The 26,383-nt window shown below is 41.2% G+C and overlaps 1 protein-coding gene and 1 long non-coding RNA gene across 6 annotated transcripts in view; one reads left to right on the top strand and one right to left on the bottom strand.

The window, feature by feature from the left end:
* Positions 1 to 6,572, bottom strand: part of LOC307023340 — a 104,772-nt gene extending 98,200 nt beyond the window's left edge. The window contains exons 1-2 of the long non-coding RNA XR_013803683.1: positions 6,507 to 6,572; positions 4,740 to 4,813 (exon numbers count right to left, since the gene is read on the bottom strand). This is a non-coding gene — a long non-coding RNA (uncharacterized lncRNA). The remainder of the gene's footprint in view (positions 1 to 4,739; positions 4,814 to 6,506) is intronic.
* A 631-nt stretch (positions 6,573 to 7,203) lies between these two features.
* Positions 7,204 to 25,232, top strand: nrf1 (nuclear respiratory factor 1). 5 transcript variants are annotated; one of them, XM_079654342.1, is made up of 12 exons: positions 7,204 to 7,355; positions 9,220 to 9,340; positions 9,483 to 9,627; positions 10,178 to 10,292; positions 10,673 to 10,799; positions 10,932 to 11,072; positions 15,380 to 15,538; positions 15,780 to 16,004; positions 16,109 to 16,207; positions 16,496 to 16,653; positions 19,576 to 19,697; positions 23,301 to 25,232. In XM_079654342.1, the coding sequence occupies exons 2-12, from the start codon at positions 9,263 to 9,265 to the stop codon at positions 23,465 to 23,467; spliced, it is 1,536 nt and encodes a 511-aa protein (XP_079510468.1). In that variant the 5' UTR covers positions 7,204 to 7,355; positions 9,220 to 9,262; the 3' UTR covers positions 23,468 to 25,232. The 5 variants fall into 5 exon arrangements, with proteins under 5 accessions (XP_079510468.1, XP_079510466.1, XP_079510467.1 ...); XM_079654340.1 differs by having other exon boundaries at positions 16,085 to 16,207; XM_079654341.1 differs by having other exon boundaries at positions 9,220 to 9,346.
* Positions 25,233 to 26,383: the final 1,151 nt, after the last annotated feature.

Raw genomic sequence — 26,383 nt, 5'->3', positions numbered from 1 at the left:
AGGAGGCAAAACACGTAGCCACAGCTGGTCAATTATAGAAAGAACAACACACACACACACACACACACACACACACACACACACACACACACACACACACACACACACACACACACACACACACACACACACACACACACACACACACACACACACACACACACACACACACACACACACACACACACACACACACACACACACACACACACACACACACACACACACACACACAGTGAAAGTGGCTGGCCTTTAAAAACAGAGTTACTTTTCGCCTCCCATCAGCTCTTTTTCTACAGCTTCAAATGGATCAGCATCAGGGAATCTTGGCAGAGATAACAGCTTGGCTTTGATGGAAAAAGCTGTCCAGTCAAGTAAGTCTGGTATGTAAAAGACAGTGTATCACATCTGGTGAGAAAGACAAGATAACTTTACTGTAATATTGACTTCTTTATGGCACTGTTCTGCTCTACAAGCACCCAGCATGAGAACAGCAGTCCCTGTTACTGAATTAGAATTGGGAGGAAACAAACACTCAAAACTCAGAGATTTTGAGTCAAAACTAAATAAAGCTCATTAAATCAACAAGAGAACATTGTGCTGTTAAGTATGACAGAGTGAGTCAGTGGCATCAAGATATGCACTTCTTCCAAGCATGGGTTAAAACAGCTGGATCTATTAGGGTCATGGTGTTAGTGCACAGTTTGTAACTAATAGAATGTCAGGCTGGGTATTTATTGGGAAAATGTAATTTCACTCGGCTTACCAAATTTCAATAGAGAGTAAAACATATGACTATTTGGTTGGAAACATAATTCTTAGGATCAGGAGTCTTCTTTTGTGATAATGATGATGTGATGTCATCAACACACTATGTTTAAAGACAAAATAACCTTCAATATTGATAAAGACACAAAGCAATATAACAATAGGAAAATAATAGAATATCATCATGATCATGATAATCTTTGTGCACGCCTGCAGGAATCAGCACTTTCCCTTTGTCAGTTATTGCAATGTCATCTTTGTCAGTTATTGCAATGTCATCTCTCTGGAGAGCCAATTGTTGCTTTTACAAGGTGCCTTGCTATAGCATAGCAGCACTAGCTCACAATGTGTACTCTGTTTATGATGTTTAATCCCGCAGTTAAAAAAAACTGAGCTTGCAAGATGAACAGCAGCCTGGTTTTATGAGGCTATACTCCCCTGTTTGGCAGGTGTTAAACGAGCATTCATGGCACAAAACAAGCCGACAGGGGCCCAATTATCCCGGTCACAACAATCAGCATGTGTGAAGAGGCATCAAAGTACACCTGCGACACATCTTTTTACGTCAAAGTGTGCAGATTTATGACAATATTTCCCCTGCCATAGTTCTCAATTGTCTCTTCATGCATTTAATTGTGTTCCGTTCTCCTTTCCACAGCTCTCGCCCTCAATGTCAACAGTATGTGCTTAAAGCTGGTTATGTAATAATGAGTCTATAATCAGGTTCATTACCTACACAGCATTTCCAATCAGGCATTGGAAGACATTGTGAAGGAGTAGAGACAGAGCCTTGATAGAGAGACAGCACACTGATGGTTGTTTCACTCCATCTTCTCTTTACAATCTCTGCTTGTTTTTTCCCATTCAACCTGTTTTTCTTGCCCTTTATTATCATCCTCTCTACACTCCCGTTTCTATTGACAAAAGGCTATGCTTGGAGAATAAAGGCAAAGCCTTGACTTGATTATCTATAATGAAAACACAACTCTCCCTCTTTTCTTCCAAACTGGAATACAGTGGCGAACTCGCTCCCTTTCAAAATCTTGCGTTGGAACAATTTCCCTCAAAAAACACCACTAATAGAACATCAGAAAATAAGATAGAGGGAGAGGGGGACAGCAGAGTGTAGGAGTGAAGTTGAAGGAAGATAAACATGTTTCTCGCAGCAGGTAAACACAGACAACTGGAGACAAAATATGAAATCAATACGTGACTTTAAATTAGCTCCATCTCTTCACATTCCCTCCAGCTGAATGTTGCGGTGAGGAGAACTTCCATCCTAATATCCAGTTAAATAGCAGAAGGCATTCATCACTGACAACAGCCTTTCCCAAATCCTCCAGGGAGTGGATCTACAAGAAGGAATGCTGCAGCGGCGACTTCTGAGCCAGCCAATGACAGGACAGCTATGAAGTTGTGAGATCACCTGGAAACCGTTGGCTGTGACATCAAAGCAGGGGACTGATGTCGAACCAATGCAATTACACCTACTCACCTACAATTTCTCACGCTTTAGTTTGCAATGCAACCACTGCTTTCACTCACCCACCATGTGCTTGTGTTCTCTTAGAAATGTTTAGATATTTTTATTTGTAGGCTTTGTGAAAATGGAAAAGACATAATATTAGTAATTATTATTATTTATATTGTTATTCTTTATTGAATTTATAATAAATTACAATGCACTTTACTGCTTCTTTTTGCACTTTTGGTTAGATGCTAACTGCGTCTTGTTTTCTCAGTACTTGTACTCTGTGCAATGACAAAAAAAGTATCATCTAATATAACTAAATACATGCCCAAGTGAATAATATAAGCAAAATGGAACACATTTTTTAGGAAATGACATTAATAGTTTAGCTAAAGAAAGTAAGAAACCACTGCATCACGTTATAATTTTTGCTGCAGACTTTAGTTTATGATTTTGCAGCATGTAAGTTAAAAGCAACCTATCAAAATGTAAGCAAATAAGTCAATATAATGCAGAGAATGATAAGAGCATAGATATAGGATTCTGTTTGCTCCAAGATATGAGAGGGAAGTCATCTCTGAATGTTCTCAGGGTAAATATGAATGAATGTGTTGTATGATTCAGTGGGCATGACTCTGCAGAGCAGCAGAAGAGCATACAGCAGTTTGGGTTTGGGGCGATGCACGGTGCTGCAGTGCCCCCTGCTGACCTGCACCATACCTCACCTGTTTCAGCCCAAATATGAAAGTGTGGAAAAGTCAAACAACCTTGGGGAACAGAAGATACTTGATAATGAAGTAGATGTATTCCATCAGTGTTCTTTCTGTTCTTTGACTGAAATGATATAAGGCAGGTTCACATTACCAGAGGAATGCCGAGTGTGCCAGGAACGTTTAACACTTTGACTTTGAGCGGTTGAACCCTAGGGGCTAGAGATTGTTGTCTGCCTGAAACAAACCCATAAAACTGCACACTCACTCTCATATGTACCACTTAGCTGCCCTTAAGCAAGGCAATTTTTTTCTTGCATGTAGAAAATGCTTTAAAATGGACTGAAAGTGATTAGAAAACTATCAAGGAGTTGTATTGGACTGACTGGAGATGAACTTGGTACCCAAGAGACTTGATAAAGATGGATTTACACACTTTAAATCAATTTAGCACGAGGCAACACCTGCTGCTCCAAATGGTAGCAACTCTTTTTAAGTAAAGTTTTAACTTCAGAAATCATGTAATGAGACATCTGTAAACTCTACACAACATGATCATGTTTAACAACCCAGCTGGTCTATGCTGCCTTATAATGAGACAGAAAGTTAAAGATATACTATCTATCCATCACTCATTCAAATGTAGACTTCTTAAGTATACACAACGCTAGACCTTCATTTTAGCAAAGGAAGATGAATACTTCAATGGAGTGTTTTTTAGTGACCAGAAGACTGAGGTTGGTACCATGTACAGTACAGTAGGTAGAGGACTTGAGAAGATATTTCCTTCCCCACCACCTTCTACTTCTCTTCTTCTACTACTCTTGTCCTGACCTCTCTCCCAGGCTTTTGACAGACCACACAATTACCTTCAATTATCCTCACTTCCACCTCACCAATTACATCCATTATTGATTCCAGACCCGTACGGCTGTAAAGCCTTATCTATAGCAAACCACAGCCCACGAAGGAGAAAGCAGAATACGACCAAATAAAAGGACCTTGTTTCATTAACAGTCCTCCAGCTTTTCACTCCATCTACGTCACACAATCACCTACAGAAACAGTTTCCACTGCAGTGCCCTTGAGAAATTAATACATGTATTCAACATCAGCGCCTTCTAAGTAGCTATAACTTTGCCAATATAATATGCAAACCAGAATGCAAGGTAGTTACCTATTTTTTTAATCATTAAATTGTCACCAGTGTCAGAAAACGTGATAAAGAGCTGGTCTTTTCAAAGGAAAACCAAACGAAACCATTGTAAACTCTGTAAGCAACAATGTGAAGTGTACCCATCTGTTTCCAACCGTAGTTTGACCGTCATGTATCATTAGGAGATACTGGACTAATATTATGGCATCCTGTATGCAGATGCTGAAAGCATTACAGTGAGACAGTGTAGTGTGAAGGTCAGTTCCACAGTACGGAAGCTGTAAAATGTGGAGTCACACTTTGCGGCTCTTGCCAGATTTTTGAATATGATACTGGCTGACATTTAGTGATACACAAACATTAGCTGCTGTCACCACACACTAATGTAAAACATCCATCATCTTGAATGCACGCCAGGGCACCTGCAGAGAGCTGTATCATCTCCTGTTACTACAGACCTGAGAGGCTGAGCTCCAAGAGGGATTTCTAATGCAACGCTGCCCCCTTCAGGTGTCTCTTTAGGTTATGGCTGCTCAGCTGTGATGTGTCATCGGAGCATTGCATTTTAGTAAGTAGTAAGTAAGGTAAGTAAGGTTTACACTCAAGAAGGCATACAACACATAGAGAACCTTACCTTTCGAAGTCAGCTTTACCATGGACCTTGAGGCACCAACACAAGTTGTCCATCCCACTTTATGGCCCGTGTACCTATTTGGATTACAAAGGGTGAGAGGTTTTTAGAATGAAGGAAGTCCAGTATACTTTAAACTTATGGTAGTATGAGCAAATATGTCAGGAATACATGTTATTCCTTCATGAATCCTGAAACAGAGACACATTTCGTTTGAATGTTATATAAACCGGATATAGTCACAGTTAACTGGCAATGATATTAAGATTTTACCTTTAAAATTTATTAGACATCACTGTCACTAGTAGGACATTTGGATGGAGCAGGTTAAGCTAAAAGAGAAGTGAGAACAGGCTGCTCAGTTGTCATGTTTTCGTAGGAGTACTATCATACACTCGCTCAGTAAATGTGGTTAAGTACTAGAACATTTTTGAGGTACTTCTACTCCACGACATTTTGGCAGCAAATATTGCACTTTTTACTCATTACAATTATTTGACAACATTAGTTACCATTTGCACTATTTACAGGTTCATATTATTAATAAAATAAGTGAAATCAACTAATACACTGATGTGATATTATGGTGGGCGATACCTGGCTGTTTACAAAGTTGTTAACGTCATCCCAATCTTTGCCAGCTGCAAAATTAAAATGAGAGACACACATGGCTAATTTCAGGGGTGGAAGATGTAGTCAGATCTAGTACTTAAGTAAAAGTAGAAGTACCAGAGTGTAGGAATACTCTGTTACGTAAAGGTCCTGCATTCAACATGTTACTCAAGTAAAAGAACAAAAGTATTAGCATCAAAATATAGTTAAAGTACCAAAAGTAGTCAGATTGGTCCATTTCAGAATAATATAAAGATATGTTTTATAACTATTGATCATTAAAAGGAGTAAAAGTGCACCATTTACTGCTGAAACATAGTGGGGTAGAAGTATAAAGTAGCAACAAATTAAAATACTCAAGTAAAGTACAAGTATCTCAAAACTGTACCTAAGTACAGTACTTGAGTAAACCTACTTAGTCACTTTACAACACTGGCTACTTTTAAACCAGAGATATACTAATACTTGTGTACTTTTACTTAAGTAATATTTTGATTGCAGGACTTTTACTTGTAACACAGTACTCCTACACTGCGGTATTTGTACTATACTTAAGTATAAGATCTGAATACTTCTCCCACCTCAGCTCACCGATTCATTTATTAGGTAGACCTATCTTAAACTCATGCATTTGGACACAACAGCCCTGCAATTTTGAGTTTGAGGTTCTGTTGAAATGTAATGTGATCATTGTCTCTAAAACAGATTCAACACTTAGGATTCCTTGTTAGTTTTTTGTATAAACTTAATTAGCCTTAGCTAGATGTAGGTTAGGCCTAAATGGAAATGCAAAAATAATGCACAGGTTCTTCTGTAAACATCTGCTGTGAGAGTCTAGGTCCCATGAGAAAGATTGTGAAAATGTGGATTTAGAGATGTATCTCTAGTAAATGTGTCCTAGTACATTGCTTGTTTGAATAAGGTTTTTAAACGGAAATTCTACATATAGAAATTAGCAACGTGTGCCTGAACGACACAGGTGTTGCTGATTGTAATAAATGTGTTTCGGTTGAGAAACATTAACTTCATATTGGTGACTATTTCCAAAATTAACATGAGTCTATCTTAACAGCAACGCTACATGACAGCGTGAACGGTCTGTTTTTGTTTATATGTTTATAATATAAAGTTTATATCCTTAAATGAAGAGAACTTTACCTCACACGGTATGTTTGAGCTCACATCCATGGTTGAGGGGCCAGCTTCGGCAAAAAAGGGGCGTGGTTTGACAGGTCTTGTGTGGCGTTCAAGAACTATCGTACATATTATTCACAATCAATGGTGCAAAAATGACCGATATGGATTTAATAGCAAGGCACGAATCTTTATAATCGGAAAAAGCAAATGTGTGATTGCCTAGGTTTCTTAATATGAAGAGTAGCTCATAGGGACATGGAAACGTTGACAGCAATTGTTTACAATGTGATATATTATATTACATTCTCTGTAGCCTACTATTTTTCCTTTTTATGTTGTAATCATATAAAGGTTGTAATGCATTATGTAAAATATGTCTTTGTGTTAGGGGATGTATTAAAGACAACACAATACTTTCCTTATCTTATGTCGATGCTGCTTTTGTATTTGAAATATGTTTATCTGTAATTCACAACAGAATGGTTTCATACATTCTCTAGAGATTTGCAACTTTTTGTTAAAAATACAAGGTAATCAAAACACGGTTTATATTTCAGATGCATGTTCTCCGGCGATTCTGGTAGAAGTCGTGAGTAGTCATAAGAATATCGGCACAATGTGTTATTTTTGATTAACTAAATGCATGAACAAAAACCTCCTAGAAAACTGCTTTATGCCTTAATTTTTTACTAAAAGCGCTCCGAAATGCACGTCTGACTGTATGCATTGTGAATGTGTAAAATAGCAGCTCGGGAGGGCACCTGAAGGCACCACCAGTGCAGTGCTGTTTGCTGCTTACTCCCCTCTGTCGTCCATTACAGTTCGGTACCATCTGTACGCGCAGGCCCGAAGTAGCGCAGCCGCTCTGAGGTTAGTGCCCTACCGCGCAATCTCCATCTATTTCTGCCCCGGCGCAGCCGCACCATCAACCCGGCAGCGTTGGGGCGAAAGATGCAGATTGTTTAGATGTTGACTACAGCAGACTTATGACACAGATATGGCTTTTGTGCGGAATCATTTTGTAGGCGCGTATCGACAAGAAGCTGAGAAAGAGTAGAATAGAGACGTAGGCCGCTGGGCCTGCTTAGCGCTGTGTTTTGTTTCATATTGCGCGGGTTTAGTGCTAGCTGCTGCTGCGTTACCAATGTTTAACTGTTACCTTTCACTGCACACTGAATTCATCCGTGATCAGTGTGCGAACATCGGGAGATTGTCGATGTTAACGATTATTGCTAATGTCCATTCAGAGGACCGATGCTACACCGCCAAATGGTTAGCTAGCTAGCTTATTAGCCAAATGTAGGACACAGCTAGCTTAGCTCTGTTTGGCTGTCGATGTGAAGCAAGCCGGCTAACATGGGAGCACTGTAACGCATGATCAGTTACAATGTCTATTTAATACAGTTAGTCATGAGTAGTTACTATTTGATAGGGATTTTACTTTATTACCGGCCTTAGATATGGTTAAACGCCAATGTTATTGTCGAGTCGTGCATCATCCCATTGATTCACACAGTCCATGTTGATGTTACAGATGATACTGCATGCCCATAAACCTGTCTGGCTGCTGCAAATGCCATCTTTTCCCTCCTTAGGCTTATTAACTTTGCATTTGTCGGTAACAACTCCCGTCCAAGAATACTCAAGACAAAGCAATGGTGTATTATACAGAACTGTTTAAATAAATATCATATACCTTTATATCAGCTTCCCACTATGAATCAAGTATACAGGCTATCCCCAGTAAACCGAACCTGTGGACATTTCTCTCAAAAGCCTGTCTACATTGACCATGTATGGATTAAGTCATACATTTCTAATTGTGAAGAATAATATTATATGTTTGCATTTAGTGAAACCCTATTGTATGAGTGTTGTTTAGCCCCATATTGGCAGACATACAGTTGTTCCATTCCACACACAGATGCTCTTGAACACTTTATATTCTGAATGACTTCTTGCTCTTATATTCATTAAACAATCAGTTATTCCCTTTGAATCTGAATTTAAACTGTAAATGTCTAAGAGTGCTAAGTATGATCTATTAACGAGTATCATGTGTGTAATGCCCATTATTATCTTGTAAACCCTTATTTAATATAATATTATACATTATATATACATTATTTTCATACATTGATCACAGTGGTGTTATTCCTGATGGAAGTATTGATACCGTATGAAGCCCTCTAGTGGCAGAGCAGCAGTCAGTGCACCAGACACTTTACACAAGTTCAGAGCTGTAATAAGGAGACTGATGAGTATTGTTCATTGATGTCGTTGAACAGACTATGAACATACATTCTGTGCACACATATGCATCACATTGCTTAAGTTTATTTTTCATGGACTTGCATTTATGATGCACTTATGTATACAAAATACATGCAGTGTCTTGACAGATTCAAGTACCATGCAATAGTTGGGATTGATTCGTATGTTCTTTGAATATGTTGGTCATTAGCTATTAATTTGTTGTGATGAGAATAATTGAGTTGTATCATATGATTTTAAGCATACTTCAATGCATTATGGTAGCAATATATATTTGAGGAAAGCTGGTACTACATGTTTTCATTTTGTATGTGCAATACTATGCATCAGCTAAACTTCTTATATCAATACAGCAGGAATGACTCCTATACAAGTTCTCTGCTATTAATGAATACAGGGAAATTACTCAGGCACCTTGTACAGTAGGGGTAAAACACTGCTCTTTCCTCTCTCTCCTCAGTCATTGTACCGTGGATACAGCCGTGTACACCAGGTGGCCCATAATGGACGAACACGTCGTTCACCAGACAGAACACATGACCACCATCGAGGCTGGTGCCGTCAGCCAACAGATCCAGCAGGTTCAGGTTATTTATTTCTGCCCATAGGTGGATTTAATTTTTCGCATATCAGCAGAATGGCTAATGGAAAACAGGAAGCCCTATTATTCTAAAGAGTCAGAAATCAAATTTAACCCATTGGTTCTTGGATCATTGTGTATAGGTACATGTGACCACGTATACCGAAGCGTCCATGATGAGCGCTGACGAAGACTCAACGTCCTCACCAGATGATGATCCTTATGACGACACGGACATCCTGAACTCGGCGGGCACTGATGAGATCACTGCGCACCTGGCTGCAGCAGGTACGTCTACACTGGGCTATAGAGAGAAGTAGAGCGTCTGGGGCCTCCAAATTAGTGAGAGTAGGATTAACTTGATAAGAAACATCCATCAACACTTCCCAACGGAAGTCTGAAAGACAAGTAGATGTTATAATCTTGCATGTTGGATTTTTCTTATCCAAGAATCCCATTTATAGTGCCTGAGTTCAGTGTAATGCTTTTAAATGAACAGCAGGGGGTGCCAGTGGGCTGTTTTGTGGAGGCAGTGCCACTAGAAGGCCTCCTGATAATGCTTTATTTGATTTTCCCTTGTAGTTTTTAAGGGCCCAAATGATGCCATTGTGCCACCATGGCAACTCGGCTCAATTTAAAATCTAGCCTACTTTTGAAAAGGAATAGCAAATCAAATGTGTTAAATCAAAAATAAGAAGATTTGAACGTGTACATTCAAGATGAAGAGGAAAAGCTCAAGAGAGTATTGAACAGAATTCAAGAACTCTAAAGATTGTAGTTCCTTGTGATTTATAGCCTTTATTTGTACTTACAGTCCAACTTTCTCTTTCTCTCTCAGGGCCAGTAGGCATGGCGGCTGCTGCTGCCGTGGCAACTGGGAAGAAAAGAAAGAGGCCTCATGTCTTTGAATCTAACCCCTCCATCCGCAAGAGGCAGCAGACCCGTCTGCTCAGGTGAGCCTGAACACCAGGAAACATGTCCTAGTACTGCACTCTGTATTGTCCATCAACAGTTACCATAACTAAGAAGTATTTTACATTACATCTGATTTGGCTCTTCAAAGTGTGTATTTGATCGTCTACAGATTTATATCTTTCACTGTCAATATGTATATACTTCTTTTCTTTTTTTGATATGTTTTATAGATTTTTTTTTTTTTTTCCTACCCTTTTGTAGATATACAATGCTTTGTTTTATCATATCCAAATTGGGGTCAATAAAATAAATCTTAACTTGAACTCCCTTTCAGCACCTGGGATCAGTGTTTAGAGTCGCTGTTGTGCTTCAGGGCTTGTATTGTGATCCGGAGGTAAAGCATGGTGTGTGTTTACAGGAAACTCAGAGCCACCCTGGATGAGTACACAACCAGAGTGGGCCAGCAGGCTATAGTGCTGTGTATCTCCCCCTCTAAACCCAACCCTGTGTACAAGGTGTTCGGGGCTGCTCCTCTGGAGAATGTGGTGAGTGTTAGCTTCAGTTATTCACTATGAATTCTGTTAGATGTTTATCAGTCAATTCACTTCCTGATGATTGAACCACCACCTAGCAAATGCTTCTGATACCAAACTGATCCAGTGTGGTTTGTCCTCCAGGTGAGGAAGTATAAGGGCATGATATTGGAGGATCTGGAGAACGCTCTGGCTGAACACGCCCCCCCTGGAGGAGATCTGGCCTCAGAGCTGCCCCCCCTCACGATCGATGGTATCCCTGTCTCTGTGGACAAGATGACCCAGGTCAGGCTCAATACTGTCTTTGCTTGTACTGAACTTTATTTATTTAGGATCAACCTCTTGAGATGAACCGTGTTGTTATGGGGGGGTCCTCCTAACATATAGTACAAACAGCAAGACAGTCAAAACACAAAAACAAAATGACAAAACCAGATCAAGTCACAAAAAATACAACAGACAAGACTACTACAATCACAACACAACAATTAGAAATGAAACATTTAAACATAACCAGATGGCCACAGAGAAGCCATGAACAAATACATTTGACCTGCAAATACTTATTGGGGTTTTGTCCATGCATTTGTTTAATCAAAATATCACATTGCGCCGATTGATTTATGACTACATTATTATGAATTACAAATAAAGATATTTCAAATAAAAAAGCAACATCGACATAAGCCAAATACCAACATGGTGTTTTCTTACGTGTTAAATAATCTATAGAATGTACAATTCACCTCAAAATAAGAAGACGAAGCATTTGAAAACATTTGAATCGAAATGAAGTATCGTATATCTTATCTATTCTTGTCTGAAAGGAGATGGCCCATTTCTCAGTTTTCCAACCAAATTCCCTTCTGGTGTCTGAGATTCAAACACAGAGTGGACGGTCCCAGCAGAGGGCAGCGTTTGGCAACAAATCCGATTCTCACATTATGTTTTATGTCTGAAGTTTAGCCAGGTACTGCATATACTGTATCAAGGTCAACTGCCTTTTTTCAGCTGTTTCTGGATGTCTATCAGCGTCACTTAATGAACCTTCTTTTAAATACTGTAATTTAACTTTACGGTGAAGAGGACTTGTAACTCAGTCAGACTGTATTCTTGATGCCTCCTCCCTTTGCTAGACAGGCTGCGGTACCAGTGAGGGGGGGGGCAGACTGCACTTAGAGGCCTTTCACTTCAACATTTGCACCATCCTCTCCGAGGGGACCTGGCTTGTTTACTCCGTCCCAGTGCTGCCGACGCATTCTCTGGATCATCGTCAGAGCAGCCAGCATGATAGGGCCCAAAGAGACGGTCTTCAACCCTGGGAGGACGGTAGCCAATCCGAGGGGCGGATGTTTCCTCGGGGGGCGGGTGTTAGTTGGTGCTTGTTTTTCTGGAGGTTGTCGGATGAGATTACAGTGAGTAACCTGTCACTCAGGTGGAAAGGTGAGGGTGTTGTGGAGACAGGATGTTGTCCCGTCAAAATGTACCTTGGAAATAGCAAGTTTTCAAATGAAAACTCTTGTTCTGTTCCATAAAAGACAGGGCTTATTGTTCACTATGCAGACATCTGAAGTAGGTTTTACAAAGCTGAAGAAATCCCAAGTGAGGTGTAGTGATGCAAGGCCGGTATATAAAGCATCTGCAGCAGGTGATCCCGGTCCAGCCTGAGCCCATAATTACCCCCCAGCCTCGTTAGGGACAGGGACCCGGCAACATAGGCTCCTTCCTAAATGCTGATTGGACAATTGCTTGGTGGATTAGGATTGGGGGGGGGGGGGGGGGCGGGGTGGTGGGTGCGAGCATAACACGCCACTTAACTCACGAGCCACTGTAATTAGGCCATCTGGCCCAGCACGCATGCATCACATACATCCACACACAGATAAGCCACAGGTGGAAAAGGCAAGCATCTTTTTGCCACTAAATCCGTCTTTCTGGGGTTAATCCAAGTTCCTCTGTCAGGTATAAAGTGCCGTCTGAAGTAAAGCCCCTGTAGCGGATGCGTGTTTTTCTAAAGCTGGCGTGCTTAAGTATTGTCCATCCGTTTTCTATCAGGATCCACTTTGTTGTATCTTCCTACACAAAAGGTTTGTGATTATCAGTTAGAATACGTGGTGTAAGGGGGGGAGGGATGGATTTATTTCTCTGTGTAACCACATTTTGCCCGTGATGTCAGGCAGGCAGACGCTGCAGTGCCTCATTGTGCAATATAATCCCCTGGTGATGCATATTACCAGGGCACTGAGGACACTAAACCCCCCCCCCCCCCCCCCCCAGCCTGTCGGTGAGCGTGAGGACAGGCGTGTTCTTGAAACGGTGAAGCTGTGGCATGTCGCTCACTGCCACACATTTAGCATGTGTGCTGGTTGATCAATAGCCAACCAATCAGATGCCCCCACTCCCTGCTTTGCAGCACATGGCAGTCTCCTGGAGCCTTCTGTGCAGTGTTGCTGACAGAGCAATCAGAACAGGGAGAGTAGATATGACACAATAAATAATGGCCAATATTTTATAGGAAGTTCTTGACTCTCAAATAAATAATCTCTTAAATCCAACACCAAGTAACTAGTTCTAACCACCTACTTTAAAGAATGGCAATATATTGGACTCAGTAATACAGTCAATCTTTAATAATAAAATAATAACTTGAGTCTCTACAGTTCCATAAAGTAGTATAAGCAGGGCTCTCGACTCAGTTTTTTCACCATCCTCCCGGAACCGTCCCGAAATACAATCTAAGCCGTCCCGAAATTAATGTGGACCGTCCTGAATTAAAAATATTAGTTTTTCTACTACTTATCATTAGTTAAAATCATTCAAAGTTACCTTTAACATAAATAAAACATCATACAAATCATTAGATGATAATTCATCAACCTTTTTATTTGAGTAAATCAGTCAATCACATGACAAAGGCCAAATATATTTAAACAAACACACAAACGAGAAAATTACTAATATTGAAACAAATCAAGTCCCATCCAATTATCAAAAAAAATCCAACACTCTGTCCTGAAGACAGAACCCAGAGTAACCACTAACCAGGAGGACAGTCTGTAACACAGTCAGGAGACCTTTACAAACTGCCCCGCCCCCTCGCACACAGACGGGAGAGAGAGATCTCGTCTGGATTGGAAAGCTCGAAAATACATCATAGACGCATGTTGTAGTCTTATTGCATATTAGAAACGGAGTTGGATAAACTAAAACTGCGATATAATGTTTATGTAGCAATACTACATATGACATATATTTTTTAAATGTCTCCAGTACCGATAAAAAGTCAGATAACGTCGGAGCTTAACGTTACCACTGTCTTTTATAATTCCGGCCCGGGGGCCGTTTAATACCGGGGCTCTGTACCCATCCATACATGGGGAGAGGCGCAGCATATTGCGAAGGAGTAAATACGATGGAGGGTTCTCATCTCAGCCTTATTACCCATAGGGGATGAAGAGGAGTAAGCAAATAAAGAGGCCGGCGCTCCAGGGTCTGGTTCTGCTGTGCGTTTTTGTGATGTAACGGTAAAACATTTCAGAATTCCTCCACGGGATACCATTGTCATTTTACATCACTCAACCTGCGAAATACACACACTCAGTACATAGCCTACTGTAGATAGACCCGCGAATTTGCGGGCCAGGAATTCGCGGGCACAGCCAGCTGTGCGGCTGGCTGACAGCACATGGGCACAGCTTACGTATGTGTGTGTGTGTGTGTGTCTGTCTGTCTGTGTGTGTGTGTGTGAGTGTGTGTGTGTGTTTCACGGGTTGCTAAATGTTTTGTGTGTTTATGTTGACAAGGAGGTTTAATAATTGTGTGCTACACACAACGTGCAGTCGATTTCATTTTCATCGCCGTTTGTAGTAGAGTTAGCAGGGAATTTTTATTTTAACTGTCGTCCCAAATTCGTCCCAAAATTATTTTTTATCCTCCCTGACACTATTTTTTTCGGCCCCGGGAAGACGGGACGTCCTTAAGCTCGAGCCCTGAGTATAAGTGATCCAAATCCAATCCAATCCGAAAGCACTGACAAACCTCCAGACCAAAGTGCTGTCCAGAGAGATACATCAAATATAAAATCACATGGCTCAGCTCACAAAACATAAAATAAGTATAAAATCACATAAAAGGTACAAACACAAAACAAACCAGAATAAACGTAACAATTACAAAAATAAAAAGAGCCATATAGTAAAAACAATAGACCAGAAAATAGAATAAATCTAATGTTTTTGTTTGACATTGATTTTTGTACAAATATTGACCAGCTTGTCCTTGTTAGTACCTGAGTGTGCTGGAGCCTTAGCTTGGACAGGTTGACTGCTGGATCCCCCCCGATGCCTCCTCAGTGTCTCACCAGGCTGGAGCCACAGCCATAGATTGGTCTGTTAGCAAACATGATCGCATTGTTCTCCTTTTAGAAAGCCTGTTTCTATTTGCAGGCGTTGGCAACCTCAGCAGCAGCTTCCCGATCAATACTCACGTCCTGCTTCCTGCTCAAGGGCGTGTGAGCCTGGGAGAGACACTGCGGCTCTCCACTTTGGAGTTCTGCTCTGCTTCGTCTAATTTCTCTGCGCTTCTCTCCTCAGGCCCAGCTGCGAGCGTTCATCCCTGAGATGCTGAAGTACTCGACGGGCCGGGGGAAGCCTGGCTGGGGGAAGGAGAGCTGCAAACCACTTTGGTGGCCGGAGGACATCCCATGGGCCAACGTCCGCAGTGACGTCCGCACCGAGGAGCAGAAACAGAGGGTGAGAGAAATACTCAAGTTATGACATCATACATTATCGGTCTTTGCAGGGAAATGCTGCAACCCGTTGTCCCATCCTTTACATTGGTAACTATAGGTAACAAGCAGATTCCAAGAGATGCAACATGATTTGTTGTAGTCTAGTTGCCTGACCAACTGCAACCTATAATGTGGCATTCCATGTCTGTAGTCCTTTATGCAGACTGTAGAATCATTTGCCATGTTATCATGCATTTCCCAAGGTGTCTTGGACGCAGGCGCTGCGGACCATCGTGAAGAACTGCTACAAGCAGCACGGCCGGGAGGATCTGTTGTACGCTTTTGAAGATCATGTGATCACGACAACCACCACCACCCAGCACCACCACCACCACCACCTGACCAACGCCAGCATCGCTCACCTGGTTCCCTCACAGACGGTGGTACAGACCGTCAACAACCCCGACGGGACAGTGTCGCTCATCCAGGTAGCATTTACTTCCTCTCTTTGTCTTAAAAGTTCTTAATGTTTTTGTTTTTTTATCCAAATCACATTCAGTAATTTAAGTTCTTGTGTGCACCACTATCCCAGGTTGGCACAGGGCACACAGTGGCCACCCTGGCAGACGCCTCGGAGCTGCCCGGGGTGACGGTGGCGCAGGTCAACTACGCCACAGTGACTGACGGAGAGGTAGCAACCACTAGAGCATCCCATGTTCATCACTTGTTCTGTACAGCTGTATAACACATTCTGATCGTTTACTACACACACAGACTGTAGAACGAATGGTCAAACCATTTTAGTGTCAATGCATGAGTCATAGAAACAAACATTTAGGGTGATTAATGGGAGCTGTCCGTTCAGCACCACAACATCTAAGCCAGCCAGAGGATATTATTGGTCGTTTTCACGTTGTCTTTTTCTTCTTTCTAGATACTTATTTGCTTTGTGTTCTTTTTATATATTGTTCCTTTCCAGGTGGATCAGAACTGGGCCACCCTCCAGGGTGGTGAAATGACGATTCAGACCACTCAGGCCTCGGAGGCCACGCAGGCAGTCGCATCTCTGGCAGAAGCTGCGATCGCCGCCAGCCACGAAATGCAGTCCGGAGCCACTGTCACTATGTCTATGAACAGGTGAGGGTGGGGGAGAGAACAAGTTATTTTACAAGGGAACAAGGCTTTTAGAGTCACAACTCATAAGATATTGGATGTTAGGTGGCTTGTACTTTGTTGGACCTGAAAGATTTCTTTTAGATATAGACCAGAGAACCATAATTACATTGGAGGGATTTAAGTTTAAAAGATTTGAAAGGCTCATGTCCCGGTCTACAATTCTTACTTCCTCACGTAAAATGGTTTAATAGGGAAAACAGAGGTGGGATTGTTTGAATTGTCCACACTTTTCATAAGGAGAACCTGTATCTGGTGATCAGCTGTCACTGACACAGTCCTGGAGGAGTCCAGGTGGTGGTGCAGCCAGCAGAGTAAACAGACAGATCCTAATGATTGGACTGAGAGTGTGACCACTGTCAGGACTGTCGCCTGGAGAGGAACCACCTGCCATAGTAGTTCAGCTTCCAATGACTTAGGCTCTCAGCACATTCATTCAATGAACTCCTACCCTTTTATTTGTGCCAACGACCTAATCGAATTTCCTTTACAAAAAAAAGTTGGTTCAGTTGGAAATTAAATGACACGAAGCATTCAAACTTGTTTTCAGGAACTAACTGTCATCGCAGTTTAGCTTCTAATTAATGAGCCTGTTGAATTATTAAGGCCCTTTGCTGATTCATTCAATCAACTGCTACCCTTTTGCATCACATGTAGTTGGTGCAGTTTGAAATAGAATTAAAGATAAAATAGCTATTCAAACTTGTGTTTTATTTAATAAAATATAAGGTATACTACCGTACAGCACCTATAGATTGTCCTGTTTTCAGCTGTGGGGGTGTTGTTGTTGTTGCCGTAATGTTTTCTTGAGGGAAATCAGCCACTCGATTGTATTCAGATGGGATCTCCAACAGGATCTTAAATCATGTCCCAGGGAGGGCCAGCCGTCTGCAGTGTCTGATTACAACGCAGAACAGAGCAGCTTGAAAGTCTGCTCATCTATCAAATAAGGTGGGGGGTCTTTGGCTGCGGCTGACACCTGTAGCGTCTTCCTCATCCTCATTTTTGATATTCATGATCCTACAAATGACAATTAAAGATCTTTATCTTGCTTTGATTTAAACATGGTAGCTGGTTCTCCCCTGCAGTGATGTCAAGGCATTAATGTGTAAGGGTTTGTCCCAGTGGGGCTTGTTACCTGCCTCCACCTGAGTCCACCCCCCCCCCCCCCTCTACTGTTTACCTGTGCAGAGCATCTCTGGAACATTTTGTCTCTGCTTCCCAGCTCCACAGGGAGTTAAGATCCTCTTTCTCCCACCGTCTCTTTTTTGCTGTGTGACCAAAATTGGCACCACCTTGAGTTCCAAAATACATCGGCCATGCTCGACTTCACATCACCCCCTTGCTGCAGAAACTCCACGGGCTCCCCATCCCTTCACACATTCATTTCAAAATCCCCATCCTCACTCAGAAAGCCTTCCATAACCAGGCCCCCTCCCACCTCACCGACCTGCCCCATAAACACACTCCTTCCTGCACCCTCCACTCCTCAGACGCCGACCTTATTATAAGCGTAACAAGTAAAGCATCTTACTGCCATGCTTTGACTCTTTTAACTGCATTTGTGTAAAAACAGCAACCTATAGAAATGTTTACCACTAAACAGAAAACGACACAATGTGAAAAAGGCTCAGTATTTAAGGCTGTATGAGAAGCCTTTTTTCTACCAATGTACCTAGGGATGTCCCGATCACCTTTTTTTGCTCCCGATCCGATTCCGATCATTAGATTTTGACAATCTGCCGATACTGATTTTTCCCGATCCGATCTTTATGCAATGCATTAAGAGAAAAAAAAGGTAGCAGATAACGGCTGGCCATCCAACGCGATGAATTCAGCTATCTTGGCTGTTATTAAGTTCTGGGGCAGTTTCTCTTTCCTTTTTAAAAGTGTCGGTTGTTTCAGTGCCGTTACCTGAGTGGTCGCTGTGTACTCGTCGTGTTGTTGTTGGTGTTTGTTTCTCAGGTGGCGTATTAGATTGGTCGTGTTGAACGTAGCTCTGTTCTTTCCACTACGCGGAACCTCCGCCTTGCAAACATTGCATCTGGCTGTTACACTGCCTTCGCTTTCAATTTTATAATACTTCCAAACTCCTGACATTTTCTCTGTCCCGACTCCCGAGTCACCAGCTGAACGTAGCCTCTCGTTAGCTTACTGCTACTATTAGACACTGCGCCCTGCCCACGCTGTTGCCAGATTTGAGAGAAATAAGCAACCAGGTCTATGAAAACAAGCCCAAAAGAAGCAACACATACATGATGTTGTGTCCTTTTAAACCAAAACTAAGGCCTCAGGATGACTTTAAGACTTGAACATGGACGATCTTTTGAAAATCACGTGATCGGCTCCGATCCCCGATCACGTGATCGAATCGGGACATCTCTAGATGTAGCATGACTCCACTCCCATACTCTTCCTGAGCCATCGTCTGCTTACAACAGTATGAGTGCATCATTAATGCGTCTCTGCTCGGCTCCACCTCCTCTTGTCTTATCTTAGCTCTGTCTCAGATGCGATTATAGACCAAGCTGTGAACACTTCCAATAGGCTGCTGGTAAATCCACTGGGTAGATCTGGTTAATAAAAGTGCTTTGTTAGACCCGTGGCACCTGGCCCCTCTTGGAGATGTGACAGATTCTCCATAAGGCCAGACTAGAAAAGCCTCTTACAGCTCATACACTCCTACCTCTTCAGCCCACATCTCTGTAATAACCCTTTGTGAGCAGGCTGCGTGTGTACTTTGTACCAGTGATTGTATCTGACAGCTACAGAACATCTATCCTGCGTGTGTGACATTTCATTCTAAATTGTATGCACAGTAAAAGGATGCCTGTGTTTTTACATGTTGTTCACAGTATCTGATGTGTGTGTTTGTGTGTGTTGCAGCGAGGCAGCAGCCCATGCTGTAGCGACGCTGGCAGAGGCCACTCTGCAGGGCGGGGGGCAGATTGTCCTGGCAGAGACAGCAGCTGCTGTTGGGGCCCTGGCGGGGGTCCAAGATGCCACAGGTATACGACATGTTCATCAATAACGTTAGGATCAACATGCAAAATGCCTCTTAAATCACAGAAATTATATAGTTATCATATAAAGTATATATTTTAAATGTCTATAGCACTAATTATAGCTTAAGTGACACTGGTGGAGTATTTACATCACCAAGTGTCTTTGGACACCAGGAAAAGCGCTGTATAAATATCATGGATCATTATTAGTGTCCCTACTCTCACACACTATCTGTTGTTAATAGAAACTTCAGCTACTAAAATCCTAACGCTCTCTTTAATCCACAACTATTTCAATAATAGTAGACACTGAATATTTAACTTTTTTAGTGCGCAGTAAATTCAGATTTCTTGAGTCATCGATCATCTTTCTTTTTTGCGTCTCACACGGCTGTCACATTTAAGGGATTTTAAAGTTAGAGTAAAATACACACCATAAACTTAGTTTTTCACATGTGTACTAATTGGTACATGTGTGTGTGTTCCCCAGCCAATGGCATGTCTAATTAGCCTCTCTAAGTGTAATCTCCTGCAGTAGTACTGCAGCCTCTGAGCTGCTGCACTTTAATCTACCATGTGCTGATGTGACAGATGGTGTGGGTTTGTGTGTATCTTCCCTTCTTTTAATGATACGTTAGATGCAGGAGCCCATTGTTAGCTTCCTCACAGGCGCATGCATCCTTTGCTATGGCGATGCATTGCTACTGGGACTGGACCAGTTTGTCCTCACATCCTCATGGATAGCATTAACAGCCTTTTTGATGTCCATCCACACCCTGGGGGGAATGTAAAGCTACTGCTGGCCACTGATTAACACCAGGGGACATGCTGCTAATCGGATCACTCACTAAAGGTAGCCTGGAAGTGTCAGTAGCATATTTTACATAAATACAGATATACAAAGGAAACTCAGCGTGAATACAAACTTTATAATTAGATGTCAATTGCTGGCTAAATTACCAGTGTGATTTAAAAGCTGTTTAAAATTGTATTTCTCATATTAATACAAATGTAACAATAACTGCTGGAGCCAAAATAATGAAATGTAATCTTTTTTGTGTGCCAATTAATGCTTTGAATCATGCTCATTTCAAGTCAATGCAGGGATGCAACACATGATTTATTACACTTCAGTTAATAATAACTAATCTCCAGCAAATATAACAGACAAAAGGTTTAGTACACACGTCTCGTCAATCCGTCAATCTTTGTTCTCTTTTACCATTTATTCTAATCAGTACCATCCGACAGTAGGATAAACACACACACACACACTCACACACACACACACACACACACACACACACACACACACACACACACACACACACAAGATACACTAGTCCAGGTTCTCAGGGGCCGATCCACTCCATTATCAGTCCATTGACTTATCATTGGGCCAGCTGTCAGCACAGAAACACATCATATGATGTAAGAAAAACATAAAGAATATTCAAAGCAGACAGCCCTTCTGAAACATGGTGCAGAATGCTAACGTATTACATTACATTGCATTTAGCAGACTCTTTTATCCAAAGCCACGTACAATATGTTCAATAAACCATTAAGACTCAAACAACAAGAACAGTGCTGACATATTCTCTTCAAACAACCAAGACCATTGTTACGTGCTGGTGCGTAAGTTATACTCTTAGGGTTTTTTATTTGCCACGGTACAATTGTATAAACACGGTGTATTTGTATGCACTGCTGTAAATCCAAGTTATTTAGTTTATTTCCTGAGCCTTTGTGCCACTAATTGCTCCCTGAACCATAAGGAGTCGTTTTGCTGCTCCGGCTCTCCACCAGCTAATGGAGCTGCCAGAGCCAGTCCTTCTCCTCACTATTGACCTTAGCTAATCACTGGAGTGCTGCCCAGAAGTGGAGAGTCTGTTTGAAGTGCAGCAGCCAGACGTCTGATTGGCTTGTGTGTCCACCCTCCGCTCACACAGGCAGAAACACACACTAATACATGCACACACCACACACCACCCTTAATGTCGGAGTGACAGTGTTGGAGTGGCCCGATGAGGCCCTTCACTAAGTCACTGTGCGGGCCCCGTATGTCACCATGCCAGGCCCCCTGCCCCCTCCCCTAAGCCCCCCTCCTCAATCACAGCCAGCACAATCACCTGCATCGGCAGATCTTAACCCTGTCGCAAATCACCGGCGAGTGGGCTTAGCAAGGGCCCACATTAGAGGACCAATAACTAGAAAGCTAGCCTAAAAAAAGGTGCCTGATTTTATTTTGGGAGACTTGAAGGATGGCGAATAATCAAATCAAAGTTTAATTATATAGCCCCCTATCACAAAAAACATTAGTCTTTACAGATCAACAAACATAGATGACAGTGTAAAATATAATTTAATTCACAAGAAAATGATAAAAGTAATGATAAAATATGAATAAAACGAGATAAAATAAAAACAAAAAGACAGTAAAAATAAAATACCATAAAATGTAGGACTCAAAGGACAAACAAAGGTTCATCTTAAACCAGCTCTAACTTTAGGCTTTATTAAAACCCACAAACAGGAAGTTGGTTCCAGAGAAAGGGAGCTTGGTAGCTGAATGCTCTGACCAAAAGACCTGCACTCATAATATATTTACCTTGACGGGGTTGATGTGTGTTTGGTGCATTCAGTGTCTGAGCTCACAGTCAACGGAGCGGGCATTAGCCTCTACCACCCCTCACACTGACCTTCCTGCCTCCCTGTGACACTGTGACAGCTTGCAGGGTGGGGCGAGACCCACGTGATGCAGCAGTAATCCCTACAGGCACACGCGCACACACACACACACACACACACACACACACACACACACACACACACACACACACACACACACACACAGCTGGGCCTGGGGGAAGCTCAAGAACGTTCAATCGGACCATTGTTCAGAAATGCAATCTCTGCATCATGGCTGCCTCCTATCACAGACTACTACCTGGACAGAGTTAAACTGTAGTGGCAAGATTACAAAAAGTTAGCATAAGGCTGCAACAATTTCATTTCTTTATTAATTAATCTGTTTATTACTTTGTTTTATGATTTGATCAGTCTTTAAAATGTCACAGTTAGGGATGTTTGCCCGTTTCAAGAGCCCAGCATGGTGTGGTCTCATCCAACTTATTACCAACTCAAAATCCTAACCTCTGAAAATCTTGAACCAGCAAGTGCTATACAACTTTAACTGATAAACGTCAATAGTTATAGTAGAAACGAGCAAATCTTCACATTTGACTGTGGCCTCCAATTGTTATCTGGTCAATCTAATAACTACCTAAAAGGTCTCTGAGAGAGGCTGCTGTTATCATCTTAGCTCTGAAGTGAAATGGATTCTTTATCGGCCCTTGCTGCACCCTTTCATCAAGATTCTTTACTGCTCACAGCCAAAAATCAAACATTGAGTTAAAAATCCGTCATCAGAATGATGCCGTTCATTGTTCCGTCTGACTAAAAAATGATTAGTTCTTTAATCCCTTATTCCAGCTGCTGGGATAAAACAGATGTTGATCCCTGCTCGGCATGCAGCCATCCCACCGGCAGGTTAACAGTGCTGCTGTGAGTCTAAACCCTAACATCTGTGCCCCCACCCCCCAGGTATGGTCCAGATCCCGATCCCGGTCAGCATGTACCAGACGGTAGTGACCAGCCTCGCCCATGGCAACCGGGCCGTGCAAGTCGCCATGGCGCCCGTCACCACGCGCATCGATAACACGGTGACGCTCGACGGTCAGGCCGTGGAGGTCGTGACCTTGGAACAGTGACAATGATGAACCTGGAAAGAGTAGTAGGGGCCGATCGGCATTCTGTGCTGATTGGCTCATCCTACTGATTTCCAGCTATGATGCTGTGTACAATGTCAAATATATTTTTTAATGTACATCTGCAGGGGAAGTGAGGTATCAATGTGTTTACTATGTAAAGATATTGCTTTTGTGGTGTATTGTTTCTCCCATTCGGCTTCATGTTTGTTTGTTTTTTAGATCTGTGATGTTGAGTATTTAGTATTTATTTCTTCACAATTAACCTTTACTTAAAACAATGATGAACCAAAAAGCCCGGGAGCAAAGCCACCACTGAACCACCCACAGTGTGTTCACACTGTTCTCCATCTACATGTCGTCTTGGTACTTGACCGTTTGGATTTTAGGATGCATTTACACTTCAGTGCCATAGAGTTCACTCCTGTTTTCAAATCCTCGATCATATTCTCAATTCCTCTTGAAAGCATCGGATCAGTGTCTGAACTCATGGACATTTCTCCCATTAGATGATGAAATATTATGTTGAAATACCATATTGTGTGCTTTTCCCTGTGCTGTTGTACTGTAGTCCCCGCACATGCCAACATTTGTGAAGACTCAGGATTTACATCAGTGTTTTGTACTGCTGGACTGCGAAGCTGACTTCCTGGAGCAGCCATTTTGTCGACCAAATCCATTCATCCACAGTGCATGGAGAGGGGTTGATGTTATTTTTTTAACATGGACTTGTATATCACTTAGGATTTGGTGGTCTGCATCACTTTGTAAATCACAGGAAGCTGGCCACACTTTGACACTGGCGCTTTATCTGTGTTGCAAATATGAATAAGGGTTTTCTTTTTTAAACAGCAAAAAAGTGCTCGACACGAATCGACTCGGTTTGGTTCAGCTGTAACAGTTTCACAGTCTTGCCACTATTTAAAAAATAAAGTCTAATAAAATGTCTGCTGTTCACCCTTCAGTCAGATTCACTCATGAGTATTAGTAATGTTCATCCAAACGATAAAAGCGTAAATGAAATGCTTAAATATGTATTGTTTCTCACATTGAATGAAATTGCTTAGTTCAATTATTTTAATATGCTAGTCTCACTGTAAATATGTAAATAGGCAGTTGCATTAAGGAAAGAAATGCAGGATGCTTTTTTGAAACCAAATGAAGTTTGAATGCATAGTGTCAAGCAGGGTAGACCCGGGTGTTTTTTAGGAGCTGAGCACCGAGCTAAGACGGCAAATATTGCATTGACATTTGGGGGATATAGTGTTGGCTGAGTGTGATTGGTTTAGATTGCATTTTGTCTAGTCATCAAACTGTATTTAAAGCGATGACCTTGGCCCAGCTCTTCCATACCTCATGACATTTCTCTGCATTTTGTCCCGTAGTGATAGCGCGCCCCCCCCCCCCCCCCCAGACAGGGCCATGATTGCATCATAAGCTGCTGAACCTCCTCTGATTTAAAGCCTGGGATTTGCTATCCGGGCCCTTCTGTTGCAGAGTAGCAGAGAGAAGCGTTCAGGCCTTAATCTACCAGGCTCTCCGTCCAGATTAATGCTGAAGCAGGTTGCATTTACACAGATGAAAATATCCTTTTGGTTCTTGTTGTTTTATTCTTTTTGCTGACTGTTTTATATTGGAGCAAAAGAGAACTCAGCAGACTCATTGGAGAATAAAAATACCTTATTAGCGTGTTTAAAAAAAAAAAAAAGACCTAGTATAACAAAAATGTAGTATCATAGTATGTTGGAACATTTGAAGAAAGTCATGGTGTAGTGCAGTAAAACATACGAAGGGCTGGGCCCCTCACTACAGGTGAGGTATACTGCCTCAATAGTTCAGTTATAAGTCAGCAAAATCAATCAAATGTAGGCTAATGATGCTTGATACTTGAATATGCTTTAAGAAGAAGGCAGCCAACATCCCAGCTCTCCAGAGGGTTTCCTTTATTGTGTTTCAGAAAGTGTTGCAGCTCATCTTAACACAGAAGCTTCAGAATGCTTATAATAAGGGGAAATAGGAAGGGTATGTTTGAAGCTTGTTATGGAAATAAATTATTGCATTTTTTATCAACAAAAATTTGTTAGAAAATGTTTTCAACTTTAATTGACTGAATTGATTTGAAAATGGTTCTTATTAACACATGAATACTGCTGTCTAATAAATGTTTACATATATATTTAAGAACTACAATATTGAGTGATATTGAAAATAATTCCATAGTATGTAGAAGAACAAATCATTGTAAAGTATTTCGATACAAAGTATAAAAACACATAATACTATACTTTATATACAATAAATACTACTATTTTCAACATACTTTACAATGATGTTTTTCATTATACTTTTGGACATACTATACTATTACTTTTTTAAATATGTTTTCGGACATACTATACTTTGAAGCTTTCTAAAGTTATTTTTGACATATTCTATTCATTTGTTTCGACTTTTTCATACACTGAAAATGTTAATGACATTTTCCACATGTTATACTAAGAGTTTCTTTTTTTTAAATGTCGACATACTACAGTGACTTTTTAGAATTATATTTTCAGCAAACTTTACTTTATCTTCTTTTCCAATTATTTGACATACTGTACTATGACTTTTTACCAAATACTGTAGTATACTGTAACGTTTTTCATGACATTCTCGAAATGTAATATTACACAATTACCTTTTCCAAATTTCTTTACGAAAATGACTTTTTTTATATACTATACAATGACTTTTTTTTAAAGTTTCTCAACAAACTATACTATGATGATTGTTATGATATACTATTCTATGACTTTTTTCAAATGTTTCGATATACTGTACTATGAATTTATTTTAATGATACTTTCTATATCTGCTTTTCAATTTTTTTTACAATTTTAATAATACTATAGTATAATGTTTTTCTTAAAAATTTCA

This window comes from Notothenia rossii (genome assembly GCF_949606895.1).
Source record: "Notothenia rossii genome assembly, chromosome: 10".
In the NCBI taxonomy this organism is placed as follows: Eukaryota; Metazoa; Chordata; class Actinopteri; order Perciformes; family Nototheniidae; genus Notothenia; species Notothenia rossii.
Note: the sequence above shows the minus strand (reverse complement) of the source record. Positions and strands in the feature narration are given on the sequence as shown.